We start from the raw sequence: 20546 nt of genomic DNA on the forward strand, positions 1-20546 counted from the left end.
ATTTCATACAATTTTAACTGTAGTTTTTTATTTATTTATTTATTTATTTTTGACTACAGTAACGTGTGCGAAGGTGTAACCGGAGCGCACGCGCACGGGAACACGATGCAAATTGATTGCTCGACAGGGATCAAATTGCTCGCTTCTAATTAATACAAAACATCCAAGGGGGAAAACACGCGGGAGCACAATGAGTACATTCTGCACTGCTCACTCCACAGATCTTATTATAGAATTATTTATTTATGTTAGCTTTGGGTAAGTGGGGGGTGGGGGGGCAATAACATCTTTATTATAGCTCACGGAGGGGGGGGGGGAGACGAAAAAGGGAGTGTGGGGGTGATGGAGGGAGGGGGAGTCACCGTGGATTCATTAGCATATGAAAAAAAAAGACTCATGACTATTTGAGTTGGTTCATCATCTGCTGAATCATATTTATGCGCCCTTCGCCCCCCCCCCTCCCCCTTAATATACAGACAAATGACACTCCTCCGAGGACACTTGGGCACCCCTCCCTCGACGCGAGGGTCTCGCCGGCCGATCTTCTCCACGTTAATCTGGCCGCTCGCCGTCCTTGAGGAACCCGCCCCCCCCTAACCCCATCTGCTAGCATTCCCAGCACAGAGTGGGGGGGAGGGGGGGTGCGCGCCTGGGGAGCTGGGCTTGTTGTGTGTGTGTGGGGGGGTCCGGCGGTCATGAATAACCATGACCTCGCACCATTAGCGGCACATCCGAGATGCCGCGAGAAGGAGCGGAACAGTGAAAGAGTGGTAATTGTGCTGTTTGATGCCGCGCTTTCCTATTATTATCATTATTGCCGCCATTATTATTACCAGAGTGCGCAGCTGCCGCGGTTCTCCATCGGTGACCTTGAGTTCGGCGGCCCGCTTACCCGCGCCGTCGCGGTGTAATTAACACGGGCGCCATTGTGACAGGGAGCGGCGCCCGCGACTCGGAAAAGGTTTTTTGTTTGTTTGTTGATGTTTTTTTTTTTTTTTTTTCCCCTTGTATTGCTTTCAGGCAAAGCGGCCGGCTGGAAGTGGCGTCGTTTGCGCTCAAACGCGATCAGACGAGAGTTCGATTTCCAAATGTCACCGGCGAGATTTGAACACGAAAAAGCTGCGCGGAAAGAGCGCGCCGGAGCCTCCTTCTCTTAACCTCTCTTCAGCGGTATCGTTGTGAGTTATAGGCGGCGGCTGGGCGCTCTGTGCAAGGTCACTGTCTGCTGTGCGCAACCCCCCCCCCCCCCAACCCCATCCGTTACTTGTTTTTGTCTCCCCTCCGAGAAACGCGGCGAGCGCGAGGGGTTAAAAAACAAGGGGCGGGGGGAATGGATTTAATTATGGAATGAATGGAATTAGAATGCGCCCGCAGCAAGTTTTCCTCCTTATTTATTAAAGCAGCTGATGGGCCAGGTTTGATGAGCCACTTCTGGCATAATTGAGTCATCACACAAAGAGGCTCCCTCGCATTCAGAGTGGTTTTATCAGCGGCAAACAGACCTGATTACTGGCAATTACACTCTGATCTAGGGGAGGAAGGAGCACAGGGTGGGGGGAGAAGAAGAAGAAGGGCGCAAATGTGCAGAGGGTAACTTGCGTGTGTGTTTAGAGTTTACCCCGGGAATAATTTTCACATTAATTTTACATGCTAAGTGTTTCTGTTTATGCGCAATAAAGAGCCAGAGATAGACGCTTTTACTTTCATATTTCCTTGTAATGAATGTTTGGCGACACGGGTGGCCTGATCACATTTCGCGGGAGGGCGACATTTCCGCGAAGGGCGGGTCGGCGGGGCGGTGGGGGGTAACTAATACGCCCAACGTAGCGGATCGTTCTCTCTTACGATCCGGAGTCCGATATGCGTTTCCATGCATTCATAAAAAAAAAAAAGCTATTCATCTACAGTTGTAGAAGCAAGAGTCCAACCAAAGCGAGATGCACATACACACACAGACACACACCAATAATCGGGGCAAATTTCAGCATTTTATCACCCTTTTTGATCAAAGGCAACAAAAAGACAGGGTGCATCAAAAAGGTTATCCTGCGTGATAGTCCAATCGGGGTGTGGGATGTGTTCGGGGTGATATTTTTGCTCTCTGATCTGTTCGAAAACTGTTCAGAGCGGACAAACGGCAATCTTAAAGGACGGACATACGTACTGACTACGTCAAGCACCTTTCGATCAAATTCTGCAAAAGTTGGGTGTCTTCAAGAGATTATCCTGAGCGATTAAGATGGGGTGTGAGATGGGTTCAGAAGGATTTTTCTTCTCGGATATGCTTGGAATATGGTTGGGGCTGACGATCAGGAATGCTATGAGGGTGCGCACACATCGATAATCTAGAAATATTTCCGCATTCTGACCCCGCATTCCGATCAAAGGCAACAGAAGGCCAGATTATTGAATGTCTTTACAAAATGATCAAGACCAGTTTGTAGAGTGGTGTGGGGTGCGTTAAAAAGGAATTTACCCTCCTGATCTGGGCTGACCATTGAAAATATTTATCGGGATTCTATTCAGGCCTGATTTTAGCACGAGGTCTCTTTTCTCATCAAAGTCAGCCAAGGCCCCATTGATGGATATCGTCATGAACGATTACCCTGCCGTGTGGGGTGTGTGAAGATCGATTTGTCCTGATCTCATCTGCATCTAATAGAGTTGAGGGTGACAATCGTAAATGTTAAACAAGGTCCAAACATGACGATGATCGGGCCTAATTTTTAGCGTTGTCCACAGCAGCTCTATTATTGGAACGATGATCCAAAGCTAATTGCTCGTGGTGTGGGGGGTTTTAGGAGTGTGTCCCCCCCCGACCCCCCCACTGCAGATCTGATGGGAAAACGTTAAACGTTCAATATTATCGATCCGGGACATGTAAGGACTTATTCTGTTGTGACGCACTTGAATTTTGACTTTGAATTACTGAGGAAAATTCAATTGAAAGTTTCTGCTCAAGCTGTCCTGAATGAACAGTGTTGGATCAGCTAGTAAAGCGTTGGCCTCACAGTTCTGAGGACCTGGGTTCGATCCCGGTCCCCGCCTGTGTGGAATTTGCATGTTTTCCCCGTGCCTGGTTGGGTTTTCTCCGGGCACTCTGGTTTCCTCCCACATCCCAAAAACGTGCAACATCAATTGGACGCTCTAAATTGCCCATAGGTGTGATTGTGAGTGCGATTAGTTGTTTGTGTCGATGTGCCCTGCGATTGGCTGGCAACCAGTTAAGGGTCTACACCGCCTCCTGCCCGTTGACAGCTGGGATAAGCTCCAGCATGCCCCGCGACCCTCATGAGAATAAGCGGCAAAGAAAATAGATGGATGGATTAATTTCATGATTATATGTTATTATTATTTGCTTCTGTGTTGGTTCATTAACGGGCTGTCAAAACTCTTTAATCCAAAAGATATGTCTGATCATAAAATATCGGTTTTTGGTCGCTGTGAATTTTCCGATGTACTGCTTCATGTGAAATTGTTTATGAAAAACAATTGCAACGTACATATGTTTTAAGTAATTGAATTCAGTCTGAAATCTCTCCTTCTTGTTGACAAGAACTCAGTGAAGGGGAAAGAAAGCGTCCACATTAAAGCACTTGATAATGCCGGATGCTCCGGTTCTCCTTTGGTGACAGATGGCGCTAGATATTTTTTTTTCTTAAGCACCGTGTATGATTTCAAAGGCAGATGGTCTTTGATATCATCATTTCGATGTCAAACACAGGGCCCGGGGGACAGATCTGGCCCCACCGCATGATTTTATGTGGCCCGCGGCGGCAAATCATGTGTATTAACTTCCATGATTTTTTTTTTGTTCAAATCTGAACCAAAATTTCAAATTGTCATATCATAAATGATAACACTGAGCTATTACAAGCATTTTTGTGTTACCAAACAACAATCGTGAAAAACCCATTACCCTCGATTTCTGATTCCAAAACCAGTTCATAAATTTCATGTGTAAATATGATGAGGCGGTTAAAGATTTTCATCATTTCAAAGGCATAACGGCTCTCTCTCATAAAGCGCAAGTACAACATGGCCCGTGACAAAAATGAGTTTGACACCCCTGATTTACACGTTCAAGAAAATGGTTTTCCAAATTATTATTTAAGACTTTGAAGGCAAAGAATTATGAATTTTGAATTTTTACATGTTACACCGCCATGGTCAGACATTTCCTCTTTTCTTACATTTTCTTTTCTTCTTCAGACATGTCAATAAAGGAATATCACGTCAATTCAATCCTTCACTCGTGGAAAGTTTGTGTGACGCCGGCAAAAAGGTCAGCTGGCGGCAAAGCAATCACATGCGTGTGCACCTTCTTCTTCTTTGGTTGTTTTTTGTTTTTCCCTCCAAGTGGTCAAATTGGATTGAACAAACAAGTGATTGCTTTTTGCTATTTTTCATTGACATGCAAATAATTTGGCAGCCAGCTAACGAAGCTCGGCGGCGAGATTAAAATCAATTACTGTTCACCGGGTATAAATATTTTTTTTCAACAGAGATGAAGGGGAGCTTGAGCTACCCTTGGAAAAATAAAAAGGTCCCCCTCCCCAAACGTGGGAATAATATGTCAATATACTTATGTTCTTTTCTGTAAAAGAAAATTGCTCTCGATATGATCTCAGTGACCAAACCTTGAAAAAAAAAAATTGTACTTCATGATGATCACATCCAAGGGTAATTATGTAATAACGATGACAACACGAATAAATAGACCTCTCGGGGTAAGCCCCGTAGACAAAAATGGTTTTGACCAGTTTGCCTGAAACAAATTAACTCAACAACTTTAATTTTTGATGTGTATCTGTACTTTTTTTTTTTTTTTTAACGCAGACAGTTTTTTTAGACGCTCTTTGGACCCAATTTAAGACCACGTCTTCATTTAATATCAACATGAGCATGAGCGACATGAACCCTATATTACATAATATTTTAAATTTTCCATTGTATTCATGATAAAAACCTTATTGAAGACCCTTGTTTCACGAAATGTGTTTATCTAGGAGCGAGCAACTCAATATTATAAATCACTCATATTTCTTAAAAGACTATGAAATATTTGATTTGCAGTTTTAAGAAGAAAGCAAACGTATATGTCCTTTATGAAACATGAGAATGAAGAGTATGACATCGTGATAATAATGTTTTTTTTTTAATTGTAGTATTTTGTATACAAAGGCAAAAGCAAGACTTTAAACGCCACACGGATCATATTTAAGACATTTGTGTCACTAAATATGAGCATTAGGGGTGGATGATATGGGTTAATTTTTACATCATGTTTGTAATTTTATTGTATTTTGGATGTGAGGCCATTTTCATCCCCAATTTTATCAAACGTAAAAACTTCCCTTCCTCCTGAGTTAAACAACAAAAGTGGGTGATTTTCAAGTATATCGCAATCATTTATGACACACGCACACAACCAAGTAATCTTTGAAATGTTTGAACAGCAGGTTTAAGGATTAGGTGTGATTTTTGAGGATAATTTCTCAGGCCGTACACGCTACACATCGCCCGCCCTTCACGTTAAATGGTTGAAATGGGCGGCGGCGTCCAACACGACAGCCTCTCAGCTCCCCTGCAAAGTGTTTGCGGCTTCTGCCAAAGAGGACTTTCATTATCGATTCGCTATCTTACGCCTTCTCCAAGACGGACAGGCTTCAATAAGAGGACGGCGCTCCCGGAATTCTTAGCAGACAATTAGGAGGCTGGCTCGCCTCGACGGCTTCAATGATTAGTTATGATGGCATAACTACAGGGGAAACTTGTTGTTGGAGCCAGTTAGCAAGCGTCCCAATGAAAGAGTCAGATGGTGACACCTTTGCCGCGGCGATTTGGGGGGAATCCTGTCATGGCGTTCCAAAGTCAGTCCCTCTAAATTGAGTTCATCTGGAGCCGGACCACACGAGCCACGGCGAGTCCAGAACCTTTCTTCTCACATCAGAGAGCCAATTGCTGCCTTTTTTTGACCACATTTTCGCCGCTTTGAGTTCTCCTGTCATATGAAGATCCGCTATTTTATTTGCTCATTTCAATCCAATTAATGCCGAGTCAAATAAAATTAGTATCTTCTCGGCGCATCAATGGCGGAGTGGACGGTGGACCCTTCTGCCAAGGCACTCTCGGGCTAGTTGCAATCTTTGAATGGCGTTGTGAACATGCTTTGCCTAATTTGGGGACAGGTGTTCGGGGAAAAAGAAGTTCCAGGCCCCCGGTGTAACAATGAGCGCAGAGTAATCCCGCCCAAGGAGGCTCTTTTCTTTCTCGTTTTTCTTTTTTTTTTTGTTGTTGTTGCATGAATGCCACCAGGTGGTCCCCAATTGGGAGGCGCATAGGAACCGTTCCGCTTAATCCCTCCCTCGGCACAAAAGGCAGGTCTCCCGTGCAGCACACACACACACACATAGAAAAAAAAAAGTTTACGTTGGACACGTCGCCTGCGAAAGGAGTCAGTGATTTCTAATCAGATTGCACTGAAGTGAACAGCTCGCATGGCAGCTGTAGTTTTCCCAGGGTTAATTACCTTTCACTGCGCTCTCTAAATGAGTCAGCTGTTCCTGTCATTAAACAACTCCACTCTAGCTCGCGCTCGCACACATAAACGCGAATGCGCGAGCACGGTCGCAGCACTAAAGGCGGCGTGATGTAGATGTATGTTTACGCCCCGAAGACTGACCACAACCCCGGCCGTAGAACAGCTCCAACCGATTGCAACCCCGCCTACTGACCTTATACACGACTGAGAAGGGAACCAGTGACCCACTTTCCAAACATCTTAATCCGCAAATAGAACATTTTAGGTCATTTTACACAATGTCTTCAAGAATATGTCAAAATTATGTCCCTATATTACTGAAAAACAAGAACACACACACTGTTTACTGTAAAATCTAAATTATTTTTTCATTTGCTTTTGACCTCAAATATTTACCTAGAGTTATGTGTCGCTATGTTGCAGGAAAAAGGAATGAATGGCGCTCCTTACGGTTTGACTTCAGTATACACTAGCCCTAGCATGCTAAAGCTAACAAAAATCATACCGCAGAATCATAAACTTCACATTCACAAACCAAAATGGTCAATTTTCCCTTGAAATCTACTAGTTTCGCTATTTTGCTTTTTGGTGCAAAAAGTTATGTAAAGTCATGTTTCCCCACATTATCGAGTGAAAGAAGAAAGACGTTTGTATGGTTTGAATACCAGATAACTTTATCCATAAAATGCAAAGACTAAAAAAAACCACACCACTGATCCTGAACTTTACGAACTTAAAATGTACGAATTTAGCAATTTCCAAAAAAAAAAATCACATAAACTCATGCTTCCCCCCTTTGCGGGTGAAACCAGGAATGCCGACACACACCCAAAAATGGACAACTTTGATTCTTTTGCTTTTTCTCACCAAAATATACATCAAAATTATGTCTAGATGCGTGGCAGGAAAAAAAATCTCCCCTCTATAACAGTTACTTGTTTTATCGCTGAGGCTAACAATAACAACATGAACCATCTCAAACTTCACATTTCAAACTAAACCATATAAGAACCGCCTTCACCTTAAAAATGTACAAATTTCAGGTTTCCCAAACATCACATAAAAGTGTGTTTGACCAAATTGTAGGGAAAACCACAAACACATTTGCTGTAAAATATATCAGCTTGTGTTGTTTTTGTCCCTAAAACGCTCTCAAAAATTATTCTCCCCCCCCTCCCCCCCAGTAACAACTTAGCTTATGGTTTGACTTTAACCATATCTAAAAAAGCTACTTGCTTTATGCTAAAGCTAACAATGGCAACATCAATGTGTTGAGGGCCCACTTTTGTTTTGAAAATCAATGAAATTTGACTGCTATCAGTATTTTCATTTTTGGCAGTTGTTATAGATCATATTTTTCAAACTTTTCACTGCCAAAAGGTCTCTACCGTTAGGTTGTCCAAAATGCAGCTTCATTATTTCATAATCACATAAAAATGCAGCAGGTTGGGCGTTTTACTTTTCATCCCTAAAAGGAAGAACAATAAATCATCTGTCCCAAATTGCAAAAACAAGAAACACGCGTGTACATCCGATCCGCACACATTCGTATTTGAGCCGGATCTGAGCTTAGCAGCTACTTGTGCTAGGCTAAAGCTAACACATCTGAGCTAAACTAACATTTTTGTGAACTGCTCACACACTTTATAAAAACAGACCCTCAAAAAGCGTGCTTTTTGCCTAGCTAGTTGCTACTTGCCAAAGCTAACAAGTCTGCCTGACCACAACTGCCACAACTTTCATGTACCACTGCCTCTTAAAATTGGGGCCACTCACGTTGCCTTTGATACAATCCAAAGTCCAAAGACCCTTCAGCTTAAAATGTTCCAGTGAATCTATTTTGTGCCTAAAAATCACATGAAAACTACAAGTTATGAAAAACAAGAAGATACGAAACACCTCATGGTTTAACTAGAACCCCTGACAGCACTGAACCCCACCCACAACCTTTAAACTTTGATAGTAACCAAACTACAAGATAAATAACCCTAAAATATACCAGCTGATATCTTGTTCCAAATTTTACATCCCAAACATGGGTTCTTACATTCCAGAAAAACATGATACAGGGTGCAACGCTCGATATCGCACCCAAATAATTCCACTTGCAACCTCAAACTTTGATATAACTCGAGCTATAAAGACTCTTCACTTAAAAAAAATGTACCCCAAAAGTTATTTAAAAAAAAAAAAAAACAAAACTCGACCAGTTTACGTCTTTTGCCCCCCCCCCACCCCCAAGAGTCTGGAAAAACTATGTCCCCACGTTTGAGGGAAAACATGAACACACACTCACCACAGGCTTTGACCGCAATCAAGGATACAAGATTAATCAATCCTCAACCTCAAAAATTGACAAACCACACTATGATATAAATCACTCTAGAAAGGACCAGTTTATGTCTTACGTCTCCAAAAGTTATGTTCAAGAAATGTGGGTTCCCACATTCAAGGAAGAAAAAAAAAACACGCAGCTTTGGGTTTGACGAAAGCCCGGATACAACCCTATCGTCCCTATAAAACGTACCAGTTTCAGTCACTCACATTTGACAAGCGCGACTGCGTTTGCGTGCATTCGGGCTCGCAAATCTGCACAGTCGAGCACAAAAAAAAATCACGCGTGTAAAATTTGCTACGAGTAGAAAAAATAGATAATGAAAGACGTCGCTTATTTTGTGTAGTCTTGACATTAATTTACGAGTTTATTTCATAAACGTTGTTAACTAAACAAGCCTGCTCCTAAACAATCAGTATTCACCCGGAAACAGGAAATGCAAGTTAACCGTACTGAGCATGTATGGAAGTTAGGCCGAAAGCGCGTGTTCAGAGCTGCTTCACGTACTGCGAGCGCATTTACGTCAAAAGCCGTCAACATCCTGAGCCATATCAAAAGAAATTCAGTTACACCAGGGGTGATGGCGTGACCCCCCCCCCCCCCAAAAAAAAAAGACGTTAGACTATCATCCACCTCGTCGCTCGATTCAGGTGTGGCCAATACGTCGAGCGCATGCACATAAAGGCGCGTTCTAGCAAGCCGGCCTCCGATTTACGGCAATCGCGACGATGCGTGCCCTTCCCCACCCCCATGACAATACATCACGATTGCCGGACAGGAATGTTTGTTCCAATGTATCCACGAACGCCGATTATGTCAGCATTTTCAAAAACATTGCGGGTATCGACCTTTCGTGTTTATTCCTTGACAGGCCAGTGCGTTTAACTTTTCTTCAGATAAAGTTGGTCACATCAAGAATTTTTACTGATGAAAAATTTTAAACAGCGTTTTATATCACGTTCTACTAATATTAGTTGAAATTGGAAATGATCATTTCTGAGTTTGAAATTTTAGTTTTCTATTTTAGTTATGTATTTTATTTTTGATTTCCAGTTATGTTATATTAATCCAGTAAGTCATTTAAAGGTCTTGAGATTCCATCCCTAATCACACCCGCAACTTTATATCTGCGGGCATGACTGACCACACCCCGTACATTTTTCAAATGTGAGTGACTGCAGTTTACAACTTTTTGCTTACGTTTAACCCTCTCTGGACCAAATAAAAATTTTGCAGAGAGACAAATCTGATAATTTCTGAAAATGATACTCTGGACTTAAAATTTTCGAGTATATTAAACCTGTTGCAAATTTCGCAACCCTTGCCTGGAAAGGGCTTTCACAAAAATAATAAATATTGGTCCCCACATCGGTGGCTAAACAAGACGCACGGACGCACACTATTTGATCCATTATTGTTCAGTACTTGCCCATAATCATAGATTGTCTATTAACCAGACTATAAAGCATCTAATGATAATATTTTCTATATAGCAGAGATGGAAGTTGACAGCATGTGTACAACCTTTCCAAAGACTTCAATAAACATAAGGAGCAAGTACATCAGCATCCAAGTACGATGAATGTCACACACGCCGACAAAGTTATGCGGTCATCAATCGGTTGACGATCCGTCTGCTCGCTGAGCCGAGTGGCTCAGAACGTGGACGGGTGGGGTGGGGGGCTTTGGGGCTGGGAGTGGGAGAGTTTTAAGTGATTTTTGCCACTGTACGCTAAAATCCCTTGGCCACCTGGATTACAAACTCTAGTCCTTTAACTCATGCCAGTATAAATCCGTGTTAACTCGGATTTACCTCTGGCATATGAATTCTCAATCTGCGTAAGCTTTGTTTGGAATGAGTCGAACATAAGTATTTGACGCGGCAAAGGATGCCCACTGGTGAGTTTGCTATTTCGCGTGTGGCGCGCGCACATCCGGAGAATGAGCCCGGACGTCGGAAAACAAAAGATATGACCCCAAAAAAATCAAAAATAAAAAAAAATCGCCAAGTTTGTCGACGTCACTCCCGGAGCCTTCGGGTTTTGACGTCATCGCTTCGTCGCCGTGGCGACGGCAATAAACGGATTCCTTCCGACGTCGACGGGGAGGCGATCTTGATAAGAAGATCACGATAAAATAAAATATGGCATGAGCGGCCAATATCCAAACAATCTCTCCCGCGTACACACAAATGCGCAGTTCTGGGCCCGCACGGTTAAGCCAGACTATTTTGTACTTAAAAGGTTAGCGGGGATGCTTTTTGGGCGAGTTTGATCCACGCTTGCCAAAATCAGCAGATGGTCCATGAATATGATTATGGGCATCAATAAAAAGTAGTAATCTTGAACAAAATGTAAATTTGACTTAAGTCCAGGCTTTACTATACACAATGGACTTTAACCCACTTTCCGGTGCCACAGCCGAGCACGATAAGCTAATGCACTTTAGGTTCTGTAACGCGGCCATCCTCGCCTCGCCGCCGCCACCGAAAACAAAACTCAGCGGCGAGCGCGTCCATCACAGCAAAACCGGTGTAATGAGAGGGATACTTCGCACCCGAGATTTTGTCAAACATAGGCCAGGATTTTGTGTTATGATTGTTTCGTATTCAGCCTTTCATCAGTTTTGCACGCACTGCGTCGGGCTTGTCCTCATTAGCATCGCAAGGGAACGAGATCTTAGTGTTTTGGCAGTTTTTAACGTGATCCTACTCAACTATACACTCTGGCCAAACTAGACTGAGTCTTAGCTGATGAAGAAAATGACAAAAACACTTCATGTCGTGAAAATCCAAAACAGATTTAGCAAGTTGACCTGGTATTGATACAGGCCCTGCATTCACTTGGCATTGGCCCGATACCAAATGCGATCGCGCAGCCGTAAACTCAACAAAATGTTTCGACGTTGAGACATAAGCGAAGAACCAACAAGACGAAACTTTGCCAAACGCGTACCTCGAATGCAAACGCTGGTAGCACTGGAGACTACCTGCAAATCTCTCCAAGTTCTCTAGTGAGCGTGACTGACGGTGACCCCCCCCCCCCCTCCTTCCGCCCCCCCCCACGCCCCCCCCCCAACGATCGACTTCAATCCGCCACTCAAACACCCGCGAGCGCTCAAGCGTCTGAACGGCGAGCTTAACTTACCCCTTTTTCCCGAGCCTTTTTTTGTTTTTTTGTTTTTTTTTTCGGGTTTCGCAGCTCACGGTGACACGCCGCGAGAGACGGAGCGCAAGGATAGCGACGGGGTGGACTCGTCCACCACGCAGCTGTGAGCGTGTGTGTGTGTGTGTGTGTGTGTGTGTGTGTGTGTGTGCGTGTGTGTGCGTGCGACCGCCACCCGAAACACCAACCCCCTTTATTTATTTATTTATTTATTTATTTATTTATTTTAGCCTTTGTGTCATTCACTTAACAACCAATCTCATTAGCTGCTGGGCTACAATGGGCTGAATTATGTTCTGCGTAAATACACCACACGGCGCTCCTCAAGGAAAGGTCTTTTCATCACGCATATACACACACACACACAGACAGACATTGTCACCGGAAAAAAAAAACAGATGACTACAGGGATGAGAAGAGACTGCACCTGAAAAGAACAATTACTTTGGTGTGTGTCAGTAACATCGCAGTCGCATATGAGATCGCGTGGACGGAGGGCCAGCTCACAACTTTACAGATATTATCATTTGAAACAAAACAAAAAAAACAAACAAACAGAGATAAAAGTGTTTCATTCATTCATGGTTCACTGTATCACTCAATAGTCTTAGTTTTGATTTTACAAAAATGAAGGTCCTAATTATCCTTGAGTATGGATTGTATCGATAAATGTCATTTTACAAAGTAGTGTATACTGCAATTGCAAAATATTCTTCCTCCCTCCGCTCATCATATTTAACAAATCTTAGATTTGATCAAAAAAATATTCATGAGACTTAAATGCGGTATCCTTAAATCTGCGGTAAAAAAAAAAAAAAAAAGTTCCATTCAGAGTATGAAAAAAACTTCAGAAAAATCCACATGGCCTATTTCTATTGGTCACATTTAGTAAAGTAGAGATTTTTTATTTTAATTGGCTTGCTAAAACCTGTCATTAAAAAAAAAACTAGTGTGGAAAAATATTGCACTTGAATACAAGACATCTTCAATTTGTTCCAAAATACCTCCAAAACATCATTTTACTTCCTTAATTGTTGTCAAAATGTTTCATCCGGAAATTTGCGCTCCCGCTTTTCGCGGTGACATTTTACGGATGCGAGGTCGTAAAATTTGAACCCGTCCGGCCCAATCGCTCCGACTGGTTACATTTAATGAAGCGAAGATCTTGAATTTGATCAAAAGCTTTTAGAAAAAGTTGTACATTTTCTTGCTAAAGAGACCCTGCTGTAAAAAAATGGATCATGCAATATCTGAAAAATACAGCCTAAAATATGACATAACATGCCCCGAGCACTCTTCACAGTCAAACTTAGCGAAGAACAGTTCTCAAAAGTAGTCATCTTACATTTTCTGATTCTTTTACCAAAAGTGTAGTAGCGTGCACGGATACTACACAGTGTCTGAAAAATGTTTTGCCTCGGTCACTCCTCGTGTTCATATTTAATGAAGCCCGTGCATATACCTCAATGATATGACTTTACAAGTTATTTCTGGTGGTTCTGCTGGGGGGGGGGGGGGCATACACACCCAAAATGTAACGAGCGTAAGCACTTGAAGTCATGACAGCTGTCCATAAGCAGCATCGGGGACGTGTCTATTGGCCAACTTGACCCTCGTTGGGAGAGAAAACAAATAGAAGAAGAGAGAATGGCGCAGCCTGGGATTGGCGAGCCGGGTCACTGGAGATTTTCCAGACAAACGGCGCACCGGGGAGGGGGGGGGAGGGAAATGGGGGGGCAAGGCGAGAATAAAAAAAAAAAAAAAAGGGACAGGCTCCGAATCTCATTTTAACAGACCGCACACAATCTGGGCTCCCACAGAACTATCTCTGCCTGACCGCTTTCTATTTATCCCTTATCAGTGTTTACCAACCGCTAGTTTTCTTTCATTCACACTGTGAGGCAGTTCTCTTACTATCAGTCAACAGCTGACACCGTGGAACGGCCTCAAAGGCGAGAGGAAGGGATCAAAACTAAACCAAAGCTGTTTAAACAATACAACAGAGGAAATAAATTCATAAATCCTAATTCTTCCCAGCCCACAAGGGTATAAGCAGATGCTTTATAGTTAGGCCAACGGAGCCGGAGCGCGGCCAATGAGGTACGCCGCCGTCGAGGTACATTGGGATGTATATTTAGCCCCCCCCCCCCTCCCAAATTAAAAAAAAAAAGATGTGAAGCAATGGGAAATATGGATTTCATCTTTTTTTTTTGCCATATCACTCCAATCATTCATTTTCTTGCATGTGATTATGCATAATGACGCACATAAGACTGTGGACTAAACTAATTCAAAGACCTCCAAATCCTCATAGGCTGGACCACCTTTACAAACATATACATTTTTAATACAGATATATTCTTTTAATTATCATTAAAATACTTTAAAATATTTTTTACAATATATGAGACTGTATGATATCCTGTATTATATTTTCCCATTGTACTACAGTTATACCGACTGAGTACATGCTTAATGTATATATATATATATATATATATATATATATATATATATATATATATATATATATATATATATACTCAATGACTAAAATTGTTTTTTTTGTTTGTTACAAACAAGAAAAAGTATTTCATGGCATCAAGAATTATCCCAAAGACACCTGATGTTACTTTAAATAATATATATTATATATATATATATATATAAAGATATATATCATGTTATTGTAATGCTGCTCAATGTTGTTCAAAGCAAAGTTGTGCTACTTTAATGAATATACAGTAGTACAGTACATGAGAATACCGCGTAAAACACGTCAAATCTTGTCGATATTAATTCAGCAAAGAAACACACACGATGACACTATCGCCTTGTTTCCCCCCCCCCTCCCCCGCCCCCCACCACACAAACAACTCTTTCTGCGGAATACTGATCAAAAGTTAAGTCATTAATTACATTTATCCTTCGGCCAGCTGCTCGACAGCAGATGGATCATTTCGGAGACCTCGTCGAATTAAATCCACATAATTCATTTTCCTGGATTAACCAACTAAAGTTGGAGCGCCGGCGCCGTGTCGGGACAGGTAACGCGATGTCCCTGATATTTTTTTTTTTTTATTAGGAGGGGGAGTGGGGTGGGGGTGGGGTAAGAGGAAACTCTTTAACAGTGCTATTTTTAAAAGGGGGGGGGGGTCATAAAAGTGTCTGTTTGTGGCCTTTTTTATTTCGCTGCCTGGCTGGGTACCATGGACAGTTCCTGTAGGCGAGCGCAGGTCACATGGATGCGTTGGGTAGCAACCGAGCAGCCTGCACTTTAAAGAGCTGGGGTGGGTGTGGGGGGGGGGGGGGATGGCGAGGAGGGGGGGGTCAAAGGGAAGAATAATGCCTCCAACTTATCACTTTTACAACACACACACACACACACAGCTTCTGTAACAATCGTGTAATTGAAGTAAAGAGGAGGAGTTTCCTGTTATCTGTAGGACCCGACTAAAGTTGGGGAGACTCGTTCTGTGTACTTTTGTATACTTAACACCTTTCGCTTTATATTAACTTGTAATCTCAAGCTATGAATAAACAAAATTTACAGGCAATAATTCATTCTTAAGAGACAACCACTGTTCGATTTCAAGATGAAAATATGATGTGACAGAAAAGTGACAGAACGAGTTGGGAAATGTTACTTTATTTTGTGGGCCTGAATGAATTCATTTATCGTTGGGTAAAATATCTCAGAGTACTGTTAAGGGAAAATGTACCCACTTGTATTGAGAATTTGTATTTGGAGCTCTTTTAAGAGGACACAAAGAGCGTTTTGTAACCGTTCAAGCAGACATTTGAAGTCGTCAATGCGCGGCACGTCTGTCTCCGCCTGGTCAATGATGAACTTTTCTAAAAACGGCGTCCGTCCCGCTTGAATCAACAGTCGCTGGAGAGACCGTCGAGTGCTCAGCTCTCTTCCAAAGCACGCCCACGTGTAACGGCAATGTGTTAGTTTGACAAACTTTTGCCACCAAGTCCCGACTAGAAGCATATGATCCCGATGAATCCAAGACACGAGAAAACACATTTTTAAAATTAAAAAAAAAAAAAATCTTGGACAGTGAGGATGCGATAAAAAACGCTGTGCAAATATGAACACAGAGTCAATGTTTAAGTGCAGCAGCGAGGCTCAGCGGTCTTGTATGTACAGCTGTCACTGTCAAAGCCACAGGCGAGCCGCGACAACGCTTTTGTCTGCGCGCACAATGCCGACATGTGTTCCTCTAAGACGGGCTTATACACAGAAACAAACCGGTGAATTTTTAATCTACACCATCTCATGCTATCCCAAACATCAAAAAAAAAAAAAAATGGGTCACAAAACACTTTGAGCTGTTTAATCTGCCCTCAAACTGGCTGAGACCAGCGCTTTGCTTTCCAGCAAAAAAAAAAAAAAAAAAAACTCTCAAACGCCACTTTAGTCAGCATCGCGTAAATATCATTGAGGAGCACACGCGATCCCCACAAGTTTGGACCATCCCGGCCCGTTCGCTCGGGCTACACCGCACGCCGAACGTCGGCCGGACGCGACGGCGAAAACTGCGAGAAATGAGACGTAGGAAGTTTGCAACCAACCTAGAGCCTCGATCCCAAAAGTTTGATTTTCTCCCCGTGTGCCGGTGCTGCCGGTGCTGACGGCGACGGTGCTGCTTGGCGCCGGTGCTGCGGCTTTGAAAGGTAGTCCCCGGGAATATGACATACTGTGCCTTTGACAGCCTGGAGATAAGCACCTGCGCTCGGGTCTCTTTTTACGTCACACCTCCCCATTCACAGCCCTTCAACATGATGCACATTTGCACATCAACAGCCGCCCTCCCCCCACCTCGACCCAGCCCCCCCCTTGCCTCAACTCCCCTCCATCCTCCTCCTCGCTCTACACCCACAGCCACAAAAAAAAAAAAAAAAAAACCACAAACAGGCACACAAGGAGGCAAATGCGCGAGCGCTCCTCGACTACAGCCTGCAAGCACACACCAGCGGCAGATTTGTACAGAATAAAAAAAAAAAAAAGTATCACTCGCAGGTCTCAGGCAGATATTTTCGGATTATTTGGGACTAATTCACTGTCTACCTGATATGTGACGACAAAAATAAATAAATCGGGCGCACGAGCTTGAGCATCTAAACGCGTTTGGGCTGAAGAATTGTGTGAAAATGCAACCCAGAGTCATCTTTTATTTTCTGTATTATTCCTCCAAATTCAGATGCCTTTTGTTTTTTTTTATTTTGGATTAAAAGCCTTTAAAAAAAACAACATATTCAAATACAACAGTCGCAAAATTGCACTCGAGCAGCAGTTTTGTGCAAAAGCTCATCATTGAAGACTGGATAATATTTTCGTGTTACTTTTTTACACAAATTTTCTGCTTTTTGTTATTTCTCATAATGCTTGAGGAGAGAAAAACTTTACAAAAGCATCTTTCTTCCCAATCTACCGGCACAATTCCAAAATTTGGAACGCGCTCTTGCAACAGATCTCTGTGAAAAAAGGAACACAGGCCAAATTTTACATTCATGATTACATTTTACTTTTGTCTTTTGTACCAGTAATACTGTATATAGCGTTATGATACAATACTATATGTCCGACCGACTTCCTGCACTCGAGCAGCAGATTTGTGCACAAAAAGTTATCAATAACAAGACTCGGGCTATTACTTGGGCTCAGATTCGTTCTCTAATTCCCGATTCTTGTTGACCGGAATCTTCCAAAATGTCAAAATCCAAAATAAATAAATCAATAAATAAAATGTAATTGTCTTGAAATTATCTCCTGAATTGGAAAGAAAGTACCCCCGCGCGCTTCCCACTGGGGGAATAAAACAAATGTTTTTAGTTTCAAATGGCTTACTTTAACCAGGATCCCTTGCTGTAATGTGGCCAAAGGATGGTTGATTTTACGCCCGTTGCTGCTGTAAATACTCATTGCCTCGGACCAGCTGCTTCATTTCTAGCTAGCTAGCTGGCTAGCCGCTCATCAACTTCATTGGGATTATGATGCGGAAATTTTCAATAGGCAGTTATTGTTTTCGGCTGATTCGGTTGTCAATTTGTGTCACGATGGAATTGTGGCACAAGTTTGCATTTTCCAACCATCTTTTTCAAAGTAGGAAACATAAAATAAATGCCTGAGATTGCGTGTGAGCCGCAGATTTCTGCAGATTTGTGCCACGTGGGCAAAATTGTACATATTTGTTTTAGTAACATTACTCATCCCTTGTTTCTCAGCTACAATTCAAAGGGGAGAAAACTTTTAAAACTTGACATCAGAAGCGTGAGCGTGCCCCGACATGAGCTCGGGTTCGAGAAGCAGCAAACACTTCCAACACTTAAAATATCATTTTTCTTGTTAGGGATTTCATTTTTTCACTAATTCACAATGTATTCTTATTTCCCTTGCTTTCCAAAGGGGGAAAAATACTTTTGCTCCATGTTTTTCAAGAAAAGCTTCTCTCCCAAATCAGAACATGCATGTGTTCAAACCACAAATATATTTTGAGTTATTAATAAAGAATCCCTCATGATATTTAAGTTTTAAAGCTCCCAATGACTTCGTACTGGCTTGACTTGAGTTCTCGAGCGGCGGCAGCAAAAACTCGTGTGTTCATGTATTTCGTATATTTTTCTAAAAATTGTAAGCTTATTCCCACTTTTTTTTTTTAAGAAAATGAAAACGCGTTTAGTGTCATAGTGGGAAAAAAAAACATCCCTCCCAAATGAGGATGCGTGCACGCTGGAACCGCCAATTCATGTGCGATAGGCTAACATTTCTATCTAATGTTTTACTACTTTATTTTCCTAGCCTCATTTCCCGTGATATTTAACGAGGGGCGAGAAAGACGGCAAAAAAAAGAAAAAAAAAAGAAAAACTTTCCCCGGCTTTGTCATAAGACCGCGGCATATGCCCTCCCAACCTCCTCATACATCACTCATCATGCAAATGAGCGGGAATGTCACTCCTCGGCAGCAGATGGCCAGGGATGATAACAATGGCTCAACAGACCAGTTTCAATGTCTGCGACTTTATCGCTACGGCAACAACAAAAATAGACGATATGAAATCCTTGTCCGTTAATTTGATTTCCACCCCCCCCCTCCAGATCCTCCCCCTCCCCCTGTTCTTCTTCTCCTTCTTTTTAAATGTCTCTACCTGTCAGTCTGTTTCCTTTCTCCGGCATCATTGAAATGGAAAAGCAACGAAACGAGTGAAAAGGCAACCTGGAAATTATTTTCAGTGATTAGTATTGACTGCTGCTGCCTTGCCCCCCCCAACCAAGTCACCGGGTGTAATTCCTCCCCGTAGGCCGCGCTCCCCCCCCCCCCCCTCCGATTAATAAAATGGGGGTCCTGAGACATCACAAATGCCCACCGCCCCCTGCGGCAAAAGTGATGTCACCCCCGTCGTCCCGCTGACTCCTGTTCATACAAGCCCCCGTGGCGGAGCGTAAACAGTGGCGGCGTTTAGCAAACACGGCCAGATTACAATGACAAAAGGCGACCACACTTCTGGGTGGAGCCTGAGGGCAAGGGGGGTGTGGGTGGGGGGGGGCAAAAAAAAGGGGTGGGGGGTGGCTGTGGCTTTGGAAAAAAAATGAACGGAAAAAAAAAACCACCCCCCAGCTTTCCTTTTCAGCCAGCTGATGGAAGAGGCCACCCAAATATGCTTGTCACCCCCCCCCACCCCACACCCTCACCCCCACCCTTCCTGCCTGCTCGAGTCTCGAGGGAACCGACGTGAGAACGCAATATGGAGTCATAATATATTTCCACTTGTTTTCTCCACGCACCAGTACGACTGTTACTTAAAGGGTCTGGCAGTTGATCGTCACCTTGTTTAATGGCTCATTTGAAAGTCTAATGGCCAACTGTCCTCCGGTTCCTGGTCCAGGGGAGACGCACAAAAGGAGGGGACAAAAAAAAAAAGAAGAAGGAGGCGACGAAGAAGAGGAGACAAAGCGGCGCCTATCGAAAGCATCTTATCAAACGTCCGCGTCGCCGTGGGGACGACGACAAGCCGGGATTATTTTCCCCAGCGTCGGGACGACAAATCAACTTGTGTCAACGGGACGCTGACATATTGCCTTCGACAACAAAATCTAATATTCACATTTTTTTTTTTTTTTTTGCTCCAAACATCTGTTCACATGTTTTGGGGGGGAATTACACATAAATAAAAAATCTAAAAATCTCATTGCAAAGCTGAATAAAAACATAAACTGATGTTTTGTTGCGCTTGTTTCATCCCCTTGGAGAGAGGGGGGAAAAATAATAATAAAAAAAGTGGGCTGATGGAGGAGTGGGTTGGACAAAATTACATGTCAAACAAGGGTGCGCGTTTTGAAAAGTGCTGCCTCGTGTTTGTAGAAAGTGTTTGATTGCATTTAGAAAGGTATTACAATGGGTCACATCTGTGTCTAAAAGCTTTTTTTTTTTTTTTTTTTTTTGCATTCGGCCGCAAATGATGCACGAGCGCGGTGAAGTGTCGCCGCGGCGGCCC

General features: G+C 42.9%; 1 protein-coding gene and 1 long non-coding RNA gene across 3 annotated transcripts in view; one reads left to right on the forward strand and one right to left on the reverse strand.

Annotated features, from left to right (window-relative positions):
- st18 (ST18 C2H2C-type zinc finger transcription factor) overlaps positions 1-16859 on the reverse strand; it is a 52665-nt gene extending 35806 nt beyond the window's left edge. The window contains 1 exon segment of the mRNA XM_061840140.1: positions 16625-16859. Within this exon segment, the coding sequence (XP_061696124.1) occupies positions 16625-16748 (124 nt within the window). The 5' untranslated portion in view covers positions 16749-16859.
- The window catches only part of LOC133511332 (uncharacterized), a 55633-nt gene extending 35566 nt beyond the window's left edge, over positions 1-20067 (forward strand). Inside the window, exon 3 of one of the 2 annotated variants that reach the window (XR_009797875.1) lies at positions 19938-20067. This is a non-coding gene — a long non-coding RNA (uncharacterized LOC133511332). Of the gene's footprint in view, positions 1-4212; positions 4417-19937 lie in introns of those variants that run through there. The other variant, XR_009797876.1, reaches the window with a different exon arrangement.
- Positions 20068-20546: the final 479 nt, after the last annotated feature.

The sequence above is a fragment of the Syngnathoides biaculeatus genome, chromosome 13 (assembly GCF_019802595.1).
Source record: "Syngnathoides biaculeatus isolate LvHL_M chromosome 13, ASM1980259v1, whole genome shotgun sequence".
Lineage (NCBI taxonomy): Eukaryota > Metazoa > Chordata > Actinopteri > Syngnathiformes > Syngnathidae > Syngnathoides > Syngnathoides biaculeatus.